We start from the raw sequence: 19,256 nt of genomic DNA, 5'->3' as shown, positions 1-19,256 counted from the left end.
CCCAAACCATCAATTAGGATAGCAAACACTGAAATTAAAGGAATGTTTATTACAGCATTTCTGGGCCTACCTCCTCCATAAATAATCTGTACAGAGCTGGGAAGTAGGACCATGAAAGATACAGGAGGGAAGAGAGCATGGTATTAAGGCTCAGGGATCAGTACATGTCATCAGGCTCAGCATCCTCCCATTTTCAAGTGCACTAGCAAGGCTGCTGAAATCTCCATCCAACTGGAAACAGCAGAACCTCTGCTGCAGGATCTCTCAGAATCTGGGGTGGGGCGTCCATTGCAGGTTCAGCCTAAGACCCAGGTCCAAAAGTTCCAGCCTTCTCTGCCACCTCCAGGGCTAACTTCAGGTTCTGGTCAAACAGCTCACACCTAGACCAAGCCCAGGAGGCACAACAAGGACAAAGTGTGAGGCCTGAGGCTTTCTCCCCTTTGGGCACAGATGTAGAGCCAGCAGAAACTCTGCTTGAAGAAGAACATAAACCCCAAGGAAAGTCTGTGTTTTTTCTAAGTAAGTAAAAGCCTGCTCACTTTTATTTAAAAATAACTCTAGGGAGTTCCCATTGTGGCTCAGGAGGTTAAGAACCTGATATAGTGTCTCTGAGGATGAGAGTTTGATCCCTCTGCCTTGCTCAGTGGGTTAAGGATCTGGCGTTGGCGCAAGTGCAGTGTAGGCTGCAGATGCAGCTCGGATCTGGCATTGCTGTGGCTGTGGCGTAGGCTGACAGCTGCATCTCCGATTCTACCCCTAGCCTGGGAACTTCCATATGCCGAAAGTGCGGACTTAAAAAGACCAAAAAACCCCATAAACCTCCCCCCGACCCAAAAAAAACCCAGTAAGAGTTCCAGTCATGGCGCAGCGGAAGAGAATCCGACTAGGAGCCATGAGGTTGTGGGTTTGATCCCTGGCCTCGCTCAGTGGGTTAAAGATCTGGTGTTGCAGTGAGCTGTGGTTGTAGGTCGCAGATGCAGCTTGGATCTGGTGTGGCTGTGGCCGTAGCCTGCAGCTGTAGCTCCAGTCTGACCCCTAGCCTGTGAAGCTCCATGTACTGCGGGTGTGGCCCTACAAAAGCAAAACAAAAACACCCCAAAAACCACCTCTATTACACTTCAAAATTACACTGGGGAAGAGCACACAGGGAAGGAAGGCAAGGAGAATTTGACCAAAATCTGATGAGTGGGACCACATACCTGATGGGCATTTCCAGGGAGTAAAATGGATTCTTCAGGGCAAAGTCTGAGTAAATCTCATAAATCTTTCGGAGAAGAGAGTCTATCCCAGCCTGCCTAGGATCTGCCAGCACCACAAACTTTATCCCTGGAGAGGGACCAGGAATGGTTACTAAAGGGCAAAGAATGCAGCAAATAATGTTGTGCTATGTTTGTAAGCACTGCCATAAGCCCATTTTTATTTTATCTTTATTGCTACATAAAACATGAAAGGCTCATCATATTAACAAACTAAAATAGAAAAAAAATGTGATCACCTCTATAAACACAGGAAAAGTATTTGATAAAACCCAACATCTCTTCCTTGTAAAGACTCAGAGAAATAGAAATAGAGAGGAATTTTCCTGACCCTATAAAGGGCATCTAGGAAACAACTCCTACAGTTAATACTTACAATGTTGAAAAACTGAATGCTGTCCTTTTATGACCCCTAATAAAATGGGATCTGCTTTTAACCACTTTTATTAAAAAACAAAAAACAAAAAAAACCATGAAAGGCAAGACCGAATCTACAGGTGAGACCAGAGAAGTGAAGTGACTTCATCCCATCACTCAGCTGACTGAGCGACCAGGCTGAGTTCTAGCTCTGTCACTTACTTCTGGCCTTGGGGGCCCTCAGCAGAAAGTGCCAGGCAGAAAACAAATTCAGGCAATTTTTGGTAATATGCCTTCAGGGAGTGATGCAATGATGCTCACGATCCAAAGGCCATTTCCATTTGGCATTCCCATTTCATTTTGGAACAACCCGTTCCACTTTCCAAAACATGTGCAACACGAGGTAACATTAAGGTAAGTTTATTTGTGCACAGGATAACCAGGGCTGAGCATGTTCAGTGGCATGGACAAAACTGGCATCAGATTCACAAAACAAACAACTGTGCCAGAAAAGGCCAATCACCCCCTTTGTTTACCAAAGCCAACTTTCGTCAATCCCTTCCCCCAACCTGCCCCACTGTATCCCTCTGGCCTGTCTGGAGGCCCATACCTGTCAGTGTTTGGAAGCAGTGCAGTTTGAATGTGTCTGTCTCCAGCATCTCAATGCCTGAGCTGCCCTGTTCAGGAGACAGCTGGGAGCCGATTGCGAACAGCCTATGTGCAAAGGAGGCAAAGCTGGGAATGTACCTCCTATAAGGAGGAAAGCTTCTCAAACTTTCCCGCTGAGGTGACTCTTATCTGCTGAGGAATTCACACTACAGCCTGAGATCATCGGAAGAAGCAGTGAACGCCTAGCAGCGGTATCAAAATTTCTTAAAAATTCATTTGAATTCTGCACGTTTTACATTTGTACTTTGCTACAAAACATTTACAGTGAAAAATTTTGAGGAATTCCCTGGTGGCTGAGCAGTTAAAGATCTGGCATTGTTACTGCTGTGGATCTGGTTGCAGTCATCACTCGAGTTCAATCTCTGGCCCAGAAATTTCTGCATGCCGCCAGTGCCACCAGAAAAGAAGAAAAAACTGGGTAAAAGTAAGTCTGGGAATATGTCCCATTGTTTACTCACGCTGTGGCTAACACCAGAGTTGACAGCTAGAAAAGACCTTAAAGATCATTTAGTTCAACTGCCTTTCTTTTTTCTTTTTTTGCTTTTTAGGGCCGCAGCCCAGGCATATGGAAGTTCCCAAGCTACAGGTTGAATCGGAGCTACAGCTGCCGGCCTATGGCCTAGGCCACAGCCACAGGAACGCAGGATCTGAGTCACATCTGCCGCCTACACCACAGCTCAACGCCAGATGCTTAACCCTCTAGAGGCCAGGGATCGAGCCTGCAATCTCATGGTTACTAGTCGGATACGTTCCCGCTGCACCACAACAGGAACTCCCTCAACTGCCTTGCTTGAAAGATGAGGAAACAAAGACTCAGAAAGGAGAAGCTGACTTATGCAAAATCATACACCACTACCAGTATTACTTAAAGCCTAGATATATTGGATCAGTTCTTTTCATTAACACAAGAACTGACGATTTAGAAGTAGGGACGTAGGGAAAGGTAAGCACACCGCTCAGTAGTCTCTGAGCGCAGAACCACAATAATTCAGCCAGTCTATGAGCCGAGTGCAGACGGATGGAAGCTAGCAAGGGCTGGGGGTAACTTACGAGTGGAACATGGAGGCCAGCATGAGCTTCTCATTTGAGGTGAGGCGAGGCCGGCCGAATCGAATGGACACCGGGTAGTTAGCAGGGTTGCCCAGGTACTCCAGCACCTCTTTCCCATCGGCCGTATATTTACCATTCACGTCCACACCATTGATGGCCAGCACTGCGTGGCCCACTGCAGAGGCGAGGCTAAGTGTCAACAACGCCTCAGCCTGAAGATCCCTCCGGGGGGACAAGGGACCTGGCCCCAACTCTTCGCCCCCTCCACTTCCAACACAGAGACACCAGCCCACTCTTGCAGCACCGGGCCCCGCCCCCCGGGCCCGAGCCTAACCCACCCCGGATGCCGTCGCGCTGGCCGAAGGCAACCAGTACACGCTCGTCGTGCAGCTTGAGCAGCAGATCAAGAGGGTAGCTAAACGTTTTCTCAGCCTCGGCCCGTGGCGCGTAGCTGTCCAACTGGTAAATCAGGCCGCCAGCTTTGTTCACCACATACACACTGAAAATCGCCATTGCTGCCGCAGCGACTGCGGAACTGGGATTCGGCCTCCTCCTCCCAGCCCCGCCCCGGAACCGCAGCACGCGACACGCCCCTGGCCTCTGTTCCCCCTCCCGGTTGCAGCGTGCGGCTCGCTGCAGCGCTTGCGCACTGGGGCAACGCTTGGGTGTCAGTAACGGCGGAGATAGTTGCTGGGACCTAGGAAATTGTTTTCCATCCCCTTTTCCTGGCCTTTAGTGCCCGGAAGTAGCAACGCGTCACTGCCTCACGCGTAGCGGCAGAGCCTAACGAGAGCGCGCGGCTGTGGAGCGGACACCTATATCGCTCAGGCTACTTCCGGTCCTGAGTGTCAGCTGCTCCCCGGGACTTCCTCCGCGTGGCTCCGCCCTTTGCCCCGGAAGCGCTCGCTGCGGACAGGGGTTTCTGGGCCTCTTCGCAAGCCGTGCTTCCTTTCTGTCCGACATCTTAGCGAGGAGGCACTACTGGTAGCTGCTCTCCCGGCTTCGCTATGGTGAGCCCAAGGAGAAGCCGTGTGGTTCTGGGAGCGGAAGGTGTCGGCGCACGGTTGACGCGGCATCGGAGGAGGGCTCCAAGAATTTCTTGCCGCGTCTCAAGGCGGGAGGGCTGTTAACCTTCCCCCATGTGCTCCGGCTGTGGGGTCTGGGCGGGGTGGAGAGCACAGGAGTAGGAGTAGCATGAGGCTGCCTTAAGAACTGGTTGTGTTCCCGCTTTTCTTCTACAGCCGCCCAAGGACGACAAGAAGAAGAAAGATGCCGGAAAGTCGGCCAAGAAAGACAAAGACCCAGTGAACAAATCTGGGGGCAAGGCCAAAAAGAAGGTAGGATGTGCCCCTCCTTGAACACTGAGGGAGACTGGGAGCGCCCATCTCCTCTTGGTGTACTAATAAGTGATATGTGGCAAGTGGCTTGTGAGGTCGTGGAACAAGTGTGTATGGAGATTTTTATTCCTATATCTAGCATCTAATGTTATTTTAATCAGACTCGTGGGGCTCAGCTGGTAGCGGAAAGTTTCCAAGATAATGGTCCCCACCCACCTCCAAAACATAATGTACCTTTGGTGTGCTTAACGGTAACCAGGTCTTTTTTATTTTGAATCCTGATTTTGTAATATTTGAATATTAATTTGAGAGTTTCTGCAAGTGCTGCGGTAGATTTCTGCAGGCCGAGGAATAAAAAGCTGTCCTTTCAGTATAGCCCTACAACTGTGTCAGATTTCTCTGACACAGGTTGTTCGGGAGGAGGGAAAGACCAATTGACTGGTTCTTTGATGAGCACTGACTTTTTCCTTTTTTTTTTTTTGTGAGCAGAAGTGGTCCAAAGGCAAAGTTCGGGACAAGCTTAATAACCTAGTCTTGTTTGACAAAGCGACATATGACAAACTCTGTAAAGAAGTTCCCAACTATAAGCTTATAACTCCAGCTGTTGTCTCTGAGAGACTGAAGATTCGTGGTTCTCTGGCCAGGGCAGCCCTTCAGGAACTCCTGAGCAAAGGTGAGAGTGTTGCGTTGTATTGGTGTGTATGCTCTTGCACCTTAAATTGGCTTGACCTGTTCTTTTAAATGCAAGAGGTGCAGGCAGACCGGTGATTGTGTAAAGCAGGGTTCTTAGCCATTTTTGTGCCATAGACACCTGTGGCAGTTTGGTGAAGCTTTGGGATCATTTCTGTTTTCAGGTGAGTAAAACACATAGGATTACAGAGGAAGCAGTTATACTGAAAGAAGGCTATTAAAATATTTTAAAACTTTTATGGTAAAAATGTTTAAATTGAGTGGTGAGTCTAATTACTGTAATTTTATATTAGCATAAATGAGTACATAAATATTTTAAGCTGGAATTCCTCTTGTAGCTCATTGGGTTAAGAACCCTACTAGTATCCATGAGGATGCAGGTCAATCCCTGGCTTCACTCGATTGAAGGATCCGGTGTTACCGCAAGTCGTGAGGGTGGAAGATGTGGCTCTGATTTGTATTGCTGTTATTGTGGTACAGGCTGGCAGCTGCAGCTCCAGTTTGACCCCTAGCCCAGGAACTTCCATATGCCACAGGTGCGACCCTTAAAAAAAAAAAAAAGTTAAGCTATCTATAGTGTCCAATATGGAAGTTAATAGTAAAGTGCTGTGAAGGTGGCTGTCTCAGGAGCAAGTAATGGGCCTCTGATCTTACTTTTTTTTTTTTTTTTTTTTTTGGTCTTTTTTTTGGCATTTCTTGGGCCACTCCCTCGGCATATGGAGGTTCCCAGGATAGGGGTTGAATCGGAGCTGTAGCCACCAGCCTATGCCAGAGCCACAGCAACGCAGGATCCGAGCCGCATCTGCAACCTACACCACAACTCACGGCAACGCTGGATCGTTAACCCACTGAGCAAGGGCAGGGACCGAACCTGCAACCTCATGGTTCCTAGTCGGATTCGTTAACCACTGCACCATGACAGGAACTCCTGATCTTATTTTTTATTTTTATTTCTGGGCCTCATTTTATTTTTTTGTCTTTTTGTCTTTTCTAGGGCCACTTCCTGCGGCATATGGAGGTTCCCAGGCTAGGTGGTCAAATCAGCTGTAGCCATCGGCCTATGCCACAGCAATGCGGGATCTGAGCCATGTCTGCAGCCTACATGACAGCTCTTGGCAACACTGGGTCCTTAACCTACTGAGTGAGGTCAGGGATCGAACCCCGAAACCTCATGGTTCCTAGTCAAATTCGTTAACCACTGCGCCACGACGGGAACTCCCCTGGGCCTCATTTTAAAAGCCTGACTCGAATTAGATTATCACCAAGAAAGGTAGGTGTGCCTACTAAGGCTTAAATTTAGTATTTCTCTTTGGGGAACATATTTAAAGCTGCTAAGTACTTCACAGTACTGCTGTGTGAAAAATGTATCCTTTCTTCCTAGGACTTATTAAACTGGTTTCAAAGCACAGAGCTCAAGTAATTTACACGCGAAATACCAAGGGTGGAGATGCCCCAGCTGCTGGAGAAGATGCATAAACAGGTGAGCAAACACCCAGGGAGGGGCTCTTGGTATAGGAAGTATTCACAAAGCTCTATAGTTCTGATTCTTTAATTTTTTTTTTAACAGGTCCAACCAGCTGTACACTGTACATTTTGAAAAATAAAACTTTAATTAAAAAATGGGTGTGTCTGTTTCCTAAGGGCAATTACAAAGGACAGTAGTAGGTATGAGATTGTTGACTTGGCTTTGAGCCTTATTGTGGCTCAAATGTATCAGGAAATCATCCGCTTGTTTTCTTTATGTCATTGCTGTTTGTTTCTTGCTGCGGCTTCTGTTTTGAATTGATGCCTGAAAGGAAATGAAAGGTTAGCAAAGTGAGACCTCCAAAGGGGTGCAGAGGTTGGGGTCCTGACACTTGGGACCATACCTGGATTGCCAGCGGCGTCCGTTATTCCAGACCCGGCCGAAAGAGGGCAGCCAGCCAGCACCGGTACTGGAACTGTGGTCAAAGTTAGCCCCAACTCTGTCTGGTGGGAGTTTCTTCAACTTCTGTTTTTCCTCTGCAATAAGTAAACAGTTTTGAGTAGAAAGACTTAAGCCACCACCATTCCTGCATTAGTTAACTTACTTTCTTTAAGAAACTCTTCATAGGAGGGTCCTATTTGTTGGCTTCCAGAGCTATATTCCTCATCTTGGACCATCCAGGGAGGTGTGGCACCTGGAAAAGGGAGACCCATAAAGTGAAAGTGAAGACACTCAATTTTTTTTTTCTTTTAATCTTTAATCTACTCTGAAACAGCTATAAGGTCTTACCTAATTGGGAGTTGTAGTAAATGTTCAAAAGCAAAATGCAAGAATTCTGGACTACGAGAAGTTGAGGAACTTAGGCTAGTTTAAAGTAATGTGTGCTGATAATGATTATATTGGGGCATAACTGACACAACATACCACACAGATTTAAAGCGTATAGAACTTTTTGAGTAAAGTATCACTACAATCAAGATAGTGAACACTTCTGTGTATTTTTGTGCTTCTTTAAAAGTTTCTTCCAGCACTTCCTTTATACCCTTTTCCCAGTCAACCACTGATGTTCTTTCTGTTCCTAGAGTTTTCATTTTCTATAATTTTAGGCCTTCAGCATAGTTGAGAGTTGTGTGTCGCATGTATCAGTAGTTACTTTTCTTTGCATTATTTGTTGAGGCACATTGGATTTTCTTTTTCAGTTTTGGCTTATTACAAAAGCTGTTATGACAATTTGTGTACAAGCCTTTGTGCAAACATGTTTTCTCTTGGAATAGCTGGGTCATAATGGTGGTTGTATGTTTAAACTTAAGAAATTGCTGAACTGTTTTCCAAGGTGGTTGTGCCATTTTACATTCCCACCAGCAGTGTATGAGGTTTCCTATATATATACATGGTCAGTCTTTATTTCTTGCCAATCTGATGAGCATCTTTTTTTTTTTTTTTTTAATGTATAGCTGTTACTTTGGGCCAAGGCACTGACTGAGTTCCTCAGATACATCTGAAGTATGTCTTGGGTACCCTCCTACCAGTGGAAGACCTAGAACCCCAGGGTTTGTCTGAAAGATCCCAAGTTCACTGAGTAGAGAGTGTTTTATCTTAACTTTTATTATTAAAAAAAAATAATAAAAATGCTTCTTACAGTTTGAGAAAAACATTGCCCTGGGCTTACCTGAGTGGATGTTACCAACTCCTGGTGTATCCTGTATTTGGAAATGAGGAGAAATCTTAGATGAGAAAGCCAAGAAATGATAGGATACTCATAGCCTAGAGATAGCACAAATTTTACAGGAGGTGGATGGAACCTCTGCTACAGTGCTGACTGCAGTGGCTTGATGTGAATCTTAAAAGCACAGTAAATCATTGAAAGTCCTGTTCTCAGATGACTCAAGGTCTTAATAGTGGAGACATACAGGTTGCCTGCTACACGCTAGGTAAACAAGCCCCCCCTTTTTTTGGCCACACCCATGGGATGTGGAAGTTTCTGGGTCAGGGGTGGAACCTGCACCACAGCTGCAACCCACTGACAGTGCCAGGTCGTTGACCTGTTGTGTCTAAAGGGAACTCTAAAACCCTTTCCTTACAGAGCATACATATTGGGGAAAAGATTTAAATATTAAAAATTACATAAATTACACTGGGCTTAATTAGCATCAATTTATAACATACCCTGTTCAGATAAGCTGGCTTTGAGAAAATGATGTGAACTAAGTGCTAAAGGGAAGTAAGTGTTAGGTGATGAGGGAAGGAAAGCATATTTAAAGTAATGGCAATTGTGAGTGCTGGGGTTTAGTTTGATGTGCCTGTGGGTTATCTATAAATGTCCTTGAGCCAGAACTGTGGGTTCTGCAAAGGAGGAGATTTAGGAGTTGGCATTCAGACATGGCAGTGGAGGCAACGTGTAGAAAATACCCCCATGGAGGGTGAAGAAAGGTCTAGGGGAGTTCCCGTCGTGGCGCAGTGGTTAACGAATCCGATTAGGAACCATGAGGTTGCGGGTTCCATCCCTGCCCTTGCTCAGTGGGTTAACAATCCGGCGTTGCCGTGAGCTGTGGTGTAGGTTGCAGACGCGCTTCGGATCCCGCGTTGCCGTGGCTCTGGTGTAGGCCGGTGGCTACAGCTCTGATTGGACCCCTATCCTGGGAACCTCCATATGCCGCGGGAGCGGCCCAAGAAATAGCAAAAAAACAAAAAAAACAAAAACAAAAAAAAAGGTCTAGGAACATGATGCTATAGGACAGCACAACTAGAGGGAAAAGCCTACAGCAAAGACAGGAAGGAATAGGTAGACTACATAGAAACATCAGAAGAGATGGATGTCCTGCGAACTGAGGGGGCACTGGGTCTTTCCTGGCTTTCTTATCCGTTGTACCTGGTGGCCAATGAATGTCAGAGGTTGTCCTGTCTCCATCCAGTCAAGCTCGGGGGCTGGTGGCAGATTCAAGTATGAGGACTGCTGTGAGGCCGAGGCTACTTGGCTGAAAAGACAAACAGAAGCCAAGCTGGCAGATGAGGTCCCTGAGCCAATAGGGTAGTACAGATGAGATTTGTTACCATTTCCCAAATAAAAAAGTTACAGAAAATGCTAAGAGAAGTCAGAACTCTCAACAAGGTTTCCAAACAGCCTTACCTGTTTGTTCCTTTCCACCTTCCAGGTGCTGAAGAGCCCTCTTCTGGGTCTGGCACTGCCTGAGGCTGAGTTTGATTCAGGAAAAATAAATGTGTCTAGGATGCTTAAGAGTTTGCCTAGGCCATGTCCCCACCCTCCAGAAGTAAACAAATTGACACACTGCCCATCTTACAAACTTCCTTCCCTCCCTCCCAGCCCTGCCCCTATCTTGTTCACTGACAAGGCCTGCCCCCTGGTGGGCAGGGAAGGGAATTCAAGCCGAGCAGAAGAGTCCATGAATTCTCTTAGGAGCTGGTGGGCGAAATGCTGGACCTGGGAGAACCAGGAATCAGTGGATTTGGATACTGCTCTGGCTCCTCCGAGGGAAACCAACCTCTAAGACAGAACGAACCACCTCCTGCCGGCTGTGCTCTGCCTCACGGATCTGAGCTGCCATCTGTGGGAGAGAGTCTGCTTAGATAAGTGCAGGGTGGTGGTGGTGGGGGCTGGGTGCTTCAGAGGCCTTTCCTTTAACTTACCTCTTTGATCACCTCATCCTCTTTTTCCTCATAGGAATCCAAACCTTTTACCATGGACTTCTTGAATCTAAAAAAGAAAAATAGCAAGTCAGCCCAGAACCCCTGTGCCTGCTAGTTGTGAAAAGATGCTCAGTAGACCATGTTCTTCCTAAATTTTGAATAATTTCAAATTCCCAGAAATAAAAGAGTACAGGGAATACCTGTATGCCTCTCCTCCAGATTTACTGTTAACATTTAGCCATCCTGGCTCCTCTTATACTCACATTTCCTTTTGTTTTTGGTTGTACCCATAGCATATGGAAGTTCCCAGGCCAGGGCTCAAATCCAAGCTGCTGCAATGCCAGATCCTTAACCCATTGTGCCACAGCAGGAACTCCTACTCATACTTCCTTTTCAAAACAGAATGAGTTTTAGAACATCATGGGATTTAACTCAGCATGGGAGTTCTCTTGGGGCACAGTGGGTTAAGAGTTTGGTATTGTCACTGCAGCAGCTTGGGTTGCCGTTGTGGCTCAAGTTCAGTTCCTGGCCCAGCAACTTCCACATGCCATGGGAGTTCCAGGGTTCCATCGTGACACAGTGGAAATGAATCTGACAGGAACCATGAGGTTGCAGGTTCGATCCCTGGCCTCACTCAGTGGGTTAAGGATCCAGTGTTGCCACAAGCGGTGTTGTAGGCCAGCAGCTGCAGCTCTGATTTGACTCCTGATGCAGGAACTCACATGAAAAATAAAAATTTACATTTGCCTTATTTTTTGTCTTTTAAAGGCTGCACCAGCAGCATATGAAGTTCCCAGGCTAGAGATCAAATTGGAGCTACAGCTACTGGCCTACACCACAGCTACAGCAGTGGAGGATCTGAGCCACATCTGTGACCTACACTGGAGCTCACAACAACACTGGATCCTTAACCCAAGGGGCAAGGCCAGGGATCGAACCTGTGTCCTCATGGATACTAAGAGGGCTTGTTACTGCTGTGCTACAATGGGAACTCCTTGCCTTATTCTATTTTTAAATTTTTTAAATTTATTTTTTAGGTCTTTTTGCTATTTCTTGGGCCTCTCCTGTGGCAAATGGAGGTTCCCAGGCTAGGGGTCTAATCGGAGCTGTAGCCGCCGGCCTACACCAGAGCCACAGCAACACAAGATCCGAGCCACGTCTGCAACTTACACCACAGCTCACGGCAACGCCGGATCGTTAACCCACTGAGCAAGGGCAGGGATGGAACCCGCAACCTCATGGTTCCTAGTCAGATTCGTTAACCACTGCGCCACGATGGGAACTCCTATTTTTAAAAAAATTTTTTAAATTACTCAAATGAATTTATTATAGTTGTTCAATGATCATCACAATCCAATTTTAGAGGATTTCCATCCCACAAGCCTAGCGCATCCCCCCACCTGCCTTATTTTAATAGCGTAGAACATTTATGGAGGGGAATGGCTCTGGCACTGTGCCCTGGCAGCCTTGGATGTATCCATATAGGCAGGGCCTTGAACCACAGCTTATCAGAATCTTGGCTGAAGGTTTGCATGATCCTCCAGGAAACACAAGCTGCCTGAAAGGAGCTGCTAGGAGGCCATCCCCCACTCGCCTCCCTGTCTCATGGGAGGCCCTCACTAAACAGTTTCTCATCAACTTGCGGTTCTGATGGGGTTATGGGGCTTTCTGCTCTCAGAGCTGCAGATGTAAAGCATGTGGCTGCAGTCTAGACTTGGCTTCCCAGCAATGGTATCACACAGCTCCCACTGCAGTCTCTCAGTTGTACGTGTATCAGTGCGGTCCTTTTCGGTGTGTGGTATGACCTGGGAAGCTGGCACTTTGGACTTATTATTTTCACTGCCTATGTAAGTAATAGACTGCCTAAATCTAAATGTGGCTTACTGTATCTTTACTGGTCCAATCAGTCAGGCTTGGCTGGGCCTTATCTTGTGTGAGTGAAGTTTGTAAGGTTCAAAAATCAAACTATATTTAAATAAGAAGTTCATGGAGTTCCCTGGTGGTACAGCAGGTTAAGGATCGGGCATTGTCACTGCTGTGGTGTGGGCTGGATCCCTAGCCTGGAAACCTGCACGTCCAGGGAATCAACCTTGGTGCGGTGCTCCACCCCCCCAAAAAGTTCAAAGAGTCCATACTCATCCTCATAATTCTCAATAAGTCTTTTCTGCTCAACTATCCTTTATTCATCCACTGAAAACCATATGAAGGGGGGGGGGGTCAGGGTGTGAGGAGTGAGTGCTTTTTGGCCTTGGTTTCCTGCTCTGAATCCCTAGGCAAGCTAGTTGGATTTAGGCATTTCTTATTCCCTCATTATTATCCACAGTGAATAGAAAGGAGTAATAAACACCATGTGTTTCCTTAACTTTGGCTTTGGGATCCCCTTGGGTTCCACACTTTCTAATCTCAATATGATCCCAATAAAAGTGATGTGAGCTTCCTGAGGCAGGCAGGGCTCACCCTCTGTGCTGACCCCCTTCCTGCATTCCAGTTGCTCAGGGTCCTCCAGAGGCCACTTAAAATATAAGTTGGTGAGCACTGTGTGAGCACAAGTTGCTTGCACACTATAAAAAGACTCTTCTGGGAGTTCCCGCTGTGGTGCATTGGGATTGGTGACACCTCTGGAGCGCTGGGACACAGGTTTGCTCCCCAGCCCTGCAAGGTGGGCTAAGGATCCAGCATTGCCACAGCTGCAGCGTGGATCACAACTGCAGATTGGATCTGATCCCTGGCCTGGGAACTCCATATGCCACGAACAGCCAAAAAGAGGGAAAAAATAAAAAAAGCCTCTTCTAGCTCGGTGGACCGGGGGCGGGGGGGTGGTGCATGGAGGCTTCAGAGCTCATGTCTGGATCGATCCCATGTCTTGGGCCTCAAGCCAGATCCTGCCATGACCTGGGAAAGGTAAGACAGGCCAGATGGGCCATGGAGCCCAATCAGGAACCAAGTGGAGCCCCCTGGAGCTAAAATCACGATGTTCCACTTCATGAGGGACCTGAGGACCCCACGTTCTGATGGACCCCTTTGCCATTCACCATCAGCACGTGAACGAGAAGTTGTCAGATGGCTTTGGATATAGCCCCTTCCTCAGCATCACTGGTGGCAACATGCCACTTTAGGATGCTGGGAAGGTGGGGTGGCTTCATGGACATGATTGGGAACATAGAGCACATGACAGCTGGAGGCAACTGCCAGACCTTGTCATCCTCCACTATCATCTACTTCAACATGGCGATGGTGCCTCCAAGGTCTACCAGGCAACATCAGAGGCGCTGAGCCCCAGGTGGGATCCTGGAGATGGGGGACTGCACAGGACTCGGACAGTGGACTGGAGCAGATGTCCATGGGACGTCACTTCCGAGACCAGGCTCACATCCTCCAGTGCTCCCTGAAACCACCGCACAGGAGACCAGGAGAAGCAGCAGGATTACATCCTGGATGAGAGTGAGGCCACATTTAACAATGAATGGCAGAGGGAGACATCCCGATTCTGGCAGCAGTGCCCTCTGGAATTTCACTGGCACAAGGCTTCAAGGGATGTGGGATGAAGGGCTGAAGGGCCTCCCTGCCCAGCTATACAGGGCCCTGAGGACTCCCCCTCCCCATAATCCCACCACCATGCTGACTAGTGAGGGGCCGGGCCTGGCCCCTCAGCTTCTCTTGTACAGGGTGAGAAATCATCCCCTGAAATAACTTTCCTTGTTAACTCCCACTCCCAATTTAATATTAAGTTAACAGGCAAACTGGCTCCTACCTCTCTTTCCCCCTTGCGGGGGTGGGGTGGGGTGGGGGTTGTCTCAAGGAGAACTTCTCATTGCCCCTTTACCTAGTTTTTCCTTCTTTAAGCTCCTTACCATAATGACTCCACTTCTCCTGTGTAACTGCTAACTTGATTTTTCTGTTTGCTGCTTCCATCTCTGAATCTCATCTTCCCTGTCATGCACTGAAGGGGCTTTTGGGGTAAGCTCTGTGTTTAGGGGCCGCCTCCAACCCTCAGCAACCCTAGATCTTTGCCTATTTCCTTCTCAGATCCCCTACTGCCTAGCCAGGGCTGCGTGTGCAAGGAGAGGACGGGTTACCAACCGTTTCTCCTTTCCCAACCCCTGCACATTACAAAGATCTTCCCCACACCCTTTTCTGACTTTATTTTTTGATCTATGAGGTTGCAACAAACTAGGTGTTTTTAGAATAAAGGAGAATGGAAAAAAGGAAGAAAATAGCCTCTTCTGTTCCTAAAGGACCTTAGTAGTCTCTCTGTCACACATTAAGTAATTGCTTACTGCCAACTTTCATTACATGCTGTTCTCTATTGGCTCAATACACTAAATCCCATGCCCTAACTAGATTATAAACCTTTCAAGGACTCTGTCATAGTTTTTTTGTGTCCAAAATAGTGCCTAGAATGAGTGCTACGAAGAAAATGGATACTAATGAGGTCCTTACCATACCTTCTAATGAATAGACGAAGCTCCAGTACCTAACACAGACCCACAAAATCCACACTCTGCCACTTAATCATTCATAACCAGGGACTTACCGTGCATAATCCTGGGGGGAGATCAGAAACTTCTCTTTCATCTGGAACTCAGCCTTGTTCTCCCACCAGAATTTGTTGGTTGCTTTCTTGTGCTCTGGGCTGAGGTTGGAGAGGATAAGTAATCTCAATGAGAGATTAAAGAATATTACTCAGATATATAGGCATTAAATAAATAATGCAAATTGACGTCTGGGTTTCTGCCTCTGGGCAAGGCTGAGAGATGTATGCTGTTAGTAGTCTCTTCCAGCATCTCCAGTCTCCTCCCAATAAAAATGGAAGAATCTGAGAGGAAGTGATGGGCAGCAACCTTGTCTGAGGCAGCTGCTCAGCTGGCTTTCGAGCTAGACCTCCAACACCACTGGGACCATGGCAGCCATAAACTTGCTACCCTTGATGCCTATAAGAGGATTCAATTATCTACCCTGATCAAATCACAAAAGCGTTCTTCCTGTCACCCACCTCAAACCCTCCCTTCCACAAGTGTGCTCGATTTTGTTATGCGGCTCCTGACACGGCGCTCACCTGGCCAGATGCTCCAGGAGCCCCCCGTGCAGCACGGTCAGGTTTCCGTGGCTCAGGTGTTTCCGCACCTCACAACCGCAGCACAGGCACCAGCAGCTGCGCTCGTGCTCGGGCACGTAACGCTCCACCTGAGCGGCGCGGATCGCCTTGCGGGCAGCCTCTACCTGTGGCAGAAAGGGGGAGAGGCTAAGTGGGACCCCGGCGGGACTTTCAGATCCCAAGCCCTCCGGCCCTCCCTGCTCGCTCGCATCCCCGCCCCCGGGCTTCCATGGTCCCCTCCGGCCTCCTGTCCGCACCTGCGGCAAGAGCCGCTCCAAAGCCACCTTCAACTGCCGCTGGTGCTTGCGGCTGTAGACGTGCCCGCGACCGCAGAAGAAAGTCTGGCGGCAAAGAGGGCAGCGCTGCGCCGGCGCCATCGGCGCGGGACTCGGGATCCGCGATGCGGAGCTGCTCCTTTGCCGTCCGGTGACCTCTGACCTCTAGGGGGCGGGGCGAACCCATCTGCCCCCAGTGGAGGGCAGGCGCCACTGCAAGCCCTTCTGCGGCTGCGCGGGTTTTCTCCTGGCTGCCTCACGGCGCGCAAACCCAGCCAGTCCTCTACGTCACCTAGTGCTGTGTGTTCGGATGAGGTGGTCGATTTCGCTTGTGCAGATGCGGGGAAAGAGCGCGCAGGTTGGGACACAGACAAGGACCAATACAGACAATGTAACAATCATAACTAGTGTTTAATAGGGTGCTCAGTGTGTGTCCAAAGCTTTTGTTAACTACCTCACATAGGAGGACCCTTCGTGGCTCAGCGGGTAATGAACCTGACTAGGATCCATGAGGACGCGGGTTCCATCCCTGGCCTTGCTCAACGGGTTAAGGATCCGGTTGGCGTGAGGTGTGATGTAGGTGGCAGACTCGGCTCGGATCCTGTAGGCTAACAGCTACAGCTCTGATTGGACCCCCTAGCCTGGGAACTTCCATATGCTAAAGCAAAAAAATTGCAAAACCCCCCCAAAAAACTACCTCATGTAATCCTCAGAATAACCCAATGGGATGACTATCCTTACTGGCATTTTGCAAGCAGGAAACTGAGGCGTGAAGGAGGAAGTAATTCTATGGAAGGTTGCACAGGTGTAAAGTGGCAGAGGCAGTACCAGCTGGCTGTTGGGAACACAAACTGAAGGCCTAATCTGAGACCTAATCACACTCATACCACCATGGGGTGTTCTGAGCATTGCTCCTGTAAAGATGTAATGGCAAAGCCAAAAAGGTTGCAGAATCATTGCCAAGAGAAGACATTTTTAATCTGTAAACATGCTCGGAGTTTCCTTATAGCACAGCAAGTTAAGGACCCAGAGTTCTGGTCTCTACTGTGGTGCAGCTTCAATCCTTGACCTGGGAACTTCCGCCTGCCCAGGGTGCAGTAAAAGGAACCCAAAAAACAAAAAACGGTAAACCTGCTAATCTAGAGGAATTTTACTAATTCTTCATAAGCCACTTCTCCCAGAGTCAACTGCCTTCCTATCTCCTTTCAGACCTAAGGTAAATTGCTCCTTCACAGGGCTAAAATCCCCAGACTATCATCTCTACCCTAGAGCTCCCTCCAAAAAAAAGACTGGGTCCTAGCCCAGACCTTACTTGAAAGATGAGCAAATAAAGCTGGTATGGTGTCCCTAGCTTTCCTTAGATTTGTTAACGGTGGAGTTCTCTGGTGGCTCAGTGGATTAAGGATCTAGTGTTGTCACTGCTGTGGCTGGAGTCACTGCTGTGGTGCAGGTTCAATCTCTGGCCTAGGATCTTATGCCTTTTTTTTGGCTGCCAAAAAAAAAAAAAGAAAAAAAAAAAGATTTGTTGCTGGTGCTGGTGCATTAACCTGGATGGGTTACAATGTCTGTGGGTGTATACAGTCAACTACATAATTCAGACCCAGAAAGTAGTCAGACTCCCCTTCAGGTCTTGACTTCCTGTTGAAGCTTCCCTTTACACTCAGGCCTCTACCATATGTGATCCATTTTCCGTTTTTGTTTGTTTGGTTGGTTGGTTGGTTGGTTTTTTTTGTTTTTTGTTTTTTTTTTAGGGCTGTACCAGTGGCATATGGAGGTTCCCAGGCTAGGGGTTGATTTGGAACTGCAGCTGCTGGCCTACACCACAGCCACAGCAACTTGGGAGCTAAGCCACATCTGTGACCTACACTGCAGGTCACAGCAACATTGGATCACCAACCCACTGAGCAAGGCCAGGGATCAAACCTGCGTCCTCATGGATACTCAGACTCTGGTCTTAAAGTCTCTAAAGTGACTTTCCTGATTAATTTAATGTCTCTAAACAGCCTTCAGGAAATATCTAAATTTTGCAGCATGATTTTTTAACACTAGGTTTCCTAACCTCCTTTTCAGTCTTGTCTCCCACTTGTTCCCCCTTCCCCCTCCCTCCTCCACACTCTCCTCCAGGCAATAGTCCTGCAGTCCTTTTGCTCCTGTGCACTTTAGCATCTCTAGCCTTTGGTTCCCTCTGCCTGATAAATTCTTTCTATTATATAGGGCTCTGAAAGATGAACTAGAATGAAATTTCCATACGGCTGGTGACTTTGTCTGGAATGTGGTAAGCTTTCAATCTATTTATAAGCTCTTAGATCAATTCATGATTGAATGAATGAAATGTCATCCCTTTTGTGAAGATGTCTAGAGTGGATACTGCAGAGTTTATTTTCAATTCCAAGGTCCTTTGCTCATCCTATTGCTTTTTTGTTTAGCAGCCAGTGGAAAGCCCAGTAGTTAAGAATCTCCTGAAGTGCAGAGATGTGTCTTGGTCATACCTGACTTGTTCAAACTAGCAGAAAAGTTCTACACATGTTTGTCAAATTGTTAAAATCATCAAGATGTTAACTTAATTAAAATTAAGTGGTCAGCATGCCCACAACTAGGAAGAAGCCTGGGAAGCATGCAGCTAACAGTCTGCTAATTAATAGGGTCAAGCTACAAAACAGGCAAAGGGACAGTTTTATTTATTTGAGTTCCTGTTGTGGCTCAGTGGTAATGAACCAAACTAGTATCCATGAGGACATGGGTTTGATCCCTGGCCTCACTCAGTGGGTTAAGGATCTAGCGTTGCCATGAACTGTGGTGTAGGTCATAGATGTGGCTCAGATCCTGAGTTGCCGTGGCTGTGGTGTAGGCTGGCAGCTGCAACTCCAAATCAACCTCTAGCCTGGGAATTTCCATATGCTGTGGATGGAGCCCTAAAAGACAAACATAAATAAATAAATAAATTGTGGAGTTACTGTTGTGGCACAGTGGAAACAAATCCGACTAGGAACTATGAGCTTGAGGGTTCGATCCCTGGCTTCGCTCAGTGGGTTAAGGATCTGGCGTTGCCGTGAGCTGTGGTGGAGGTCACAGACGTGGCTTGGATCTGATGTTGCTGTGGCCGTAGCGTAGGCCATCAGCTGGAGTTCCGATTCGACCCCTAGCCTGGGAACCTCCATGTGCTGCGGGTGCAGCCCTAAAAAGAAAAAAAAAATTGTAAAAAGTGGAGTTCCTCTGTGTTTCAGAGGGTGAAGGACCTGGTGTTGTCACTGCTGTAGCTCAGGTTTCTGCCGTGGTACTGGTTTGAGGCCTGGGAACTTTCACATGCCGGGGGATGCAGCTTAAAAGAAAAAACAATTGTAAAAAGTACTTTTTTGTATAAAAAAAAAAAAAAAGGATTTCCCATTGTGGCTCATTGGGTTAAGAACCTGACATAGT

At 47.6% G+C, this 19,256-nt stretch overlaps 4 protein-coding genes and 1 pseudogene across 9 annotated transcripts in view; 2 read left to right on the top strand and 3 right to left on the bottom strand.

Moving 5' to 3' along the window:
• Window positions 1-29: 29 nt before the first annotated feature.
• TRAPPC4 (trafficking protein particle complex subunit 4) lies at window positions 30-3,907 on the bottom strand. 3 transcript variants are annotated; one of them, XM_003129918.5, is made up of 5 exons: window positions 3,671-3,907; window positions 3,333-3,507; window positions 2,224-2,327; window positions 1,200-1,326; window positions 30-380 (listed from the first exon to the last, which is right to left on the bottom strand). In XM_003129918.5, the coding sequence occupies exons 1-5, from the start codon at window positions 3,843-3,845 to the stop codon at window positions 302-304; spliced, it is 660 nt and encodes a 219-aa protein (XP_003129966.3). In that variant the 5' UTR covers window positions 3,846-3,907; the 3' UTR covers window positions 30-301. The 3 variants fall into 3 exon arrangements, 2 of the variants coding, with proteins under 2 accessions (XP_003129966.3, XP_084832453.1); XR_014815407.1 differs by lacking the exon at window positions 2,224-2,327; XM_084976327.1 differs by lacking the exons at window positions 1,200-1,326; window positions 2,224-2,327.
• A 368-nt stretch (window positions 3,908-4,275) lies between these two features.
• RPS25 (ribosomal protein S25) lies at window positions 4,276-8,476 on the top strand. 2 transcript variants are annotated; one of them, XM_003129920.4, is made up of 5 exons: window positions 4,276-4,342; window positions 4,574-4,669; window positions 5,159-5,342; window positions 6,741-6,839; window positions 8,279-8,476. In XM_003129920.4, the coding sequence occupies exons 1-4, from the start codon at window positions 4,340-4,342 to the stop codon at window positions 6,833-6,835; spliced, it is 378 nt and encodes a 125-aa protein (XP_003129968.1). In that variant the 5' UTR covers window positions 4,276-4,339; the 3' UTR covers window positions 6,836-6,839; window positions 8,279-8,476. The 2 variants fall into 2 exon arrangements, with proteins under 2 accessions (XP_003129968.1, XP_003129967.1); XM_003129919.6 differs by having other exon boundaries at window positions 6,927-8,476.
• CENATAC (centrosomal AT-AC splicing factor) lies at window positions 6,893-16,003 on the bottom strand. 3 transcript variants are annotated; one of them, XR_014814293.1, is made up of 11 exons: window positions 15,822-16,003; window positions 15,526-15,689; window positions 15,004-15,102; window positions 10,470-10,536; window positions 10,297-10,387; window positions 9,952-10,016; window positions 9,694-9,799; window positions 8,494-8,524; window positions 7,429-7,518; window positions 7,228-7,360; window positions 6,893-7,148 (listed from the first exon to the last, which is right to left on the bottom strand). XR_014814293.1 is itself a non-coding variant. In NM_001244396.1 (11 exon segments), coding segments are annotated over 11 exon segments (984 nt in total). In that variant the 5' UTR covers window positions 15,942-15,979; the 3' UTR covers window positions 6,949-7,102.
• Window positions 11,547-19,256, bottom strand: part of IL10RA (interleukin 10 receptor subunit alpha) — a 926,736-nt gene continuing 919,026 nt past the window's right edge. The window contains exon 7 of the transcript XR_014815398.1: window positions 11,547-11,646. The gene's annotated coding sequence lies outside the window, so the exon portion shown is untranslated. The remainder of the gene's footprint in view (window positions 11,647-19,256) is intronic.
• On the top strand, window positions 13,337-14,200 carry LOC110255442 (myeloid leukemia factor 2 pseudogene; annotated as a pseudogene).

Source organism: Sus scrofa, chromosome 9 (genome assembly GCF_054392235.1).
Source record: "Sus scrofa isolate SSC_HxYL_T2T_F1_AM1 chromosome 9, Sscrofa_HxYL_maternal_Yorkshire_Landrace_v2.0, whole genome shotgun sequence".
NCBI lineage: Eukaryota > Metazoa > Chordata > Mammalia > Artiodactyla > Suidae > Sus > Sus scrofa.
The sequence above is the reverse complement of the archived record's forward strand: the minus strand, read 5'-3'. Positions and strand labels throughout refer to the sequence as shown.

Excerpts from the sequence above, each read along its gene's own strand:
- RPS25 (XM_003129920.4), top strand. Across the intron at positions 4,670-5,158 it reads GGGGCAAGGCCAAAAAGAAG|AAGTGGTCCAAAGGCAAAGT; the intron begins GTAGGATGTGCC and ends TTTTGTGAGCAG. Across the intron at positions 5,343-6,740 it reads TCAGGAACTCCTGAGCAAAG|GACTTATTAAACTGGTTTCA; the intron begins GTGAGAGTGTTG and ends CTTTCTTCCTAG.
- TRAPPC4 (XM_003129918.5), bottom strand. The coding sequence starts at position 3,845 with ATGGCGATTTTCAGTGTGTATGTGGTGAACAAAGCTGGCGGCCTGATT. Across the intron at positions 1,327-2,223 it reads CTGCTTCCAAACACTGACAG|GGATAAAGTTTGTGGTGCTG; the intron begins GTATGGGCCTCC and ends GTCCCTCTCCAG. Across the intron at positions 381-1,199 it reads TCCCTGGAAATGCCCATCAG|GTGTGAGCTGTTTGACCAGA; the intron begins GTATGTGGTCCC and ends GGCTTGGTCTAG.
- CENATAC (XM_005667397.3), bottom strand. The coding sequence starts at position 15,941 with ATGGCGCCGGCGCAGCGCTGCCCTCTTTGCCGCCAGACTTTCTTCTGC. Across the intron at positions 15,103-15,525 it reads CTCCTGGAGCATCTGGCCAG|CCCAGAGCACAAGAAAGCAA; the intron begins GTGAGCGCCGTG and ends CTCCAACCTCAG. Across the intron at positions 10,388-10,469 it reads AGGATGAGGTGATCAAAGAG|ATGGCAGCTCAGATCCGTGA; the intron begins GTAAGTTAAAGG and ends TCTCTCCCACAG.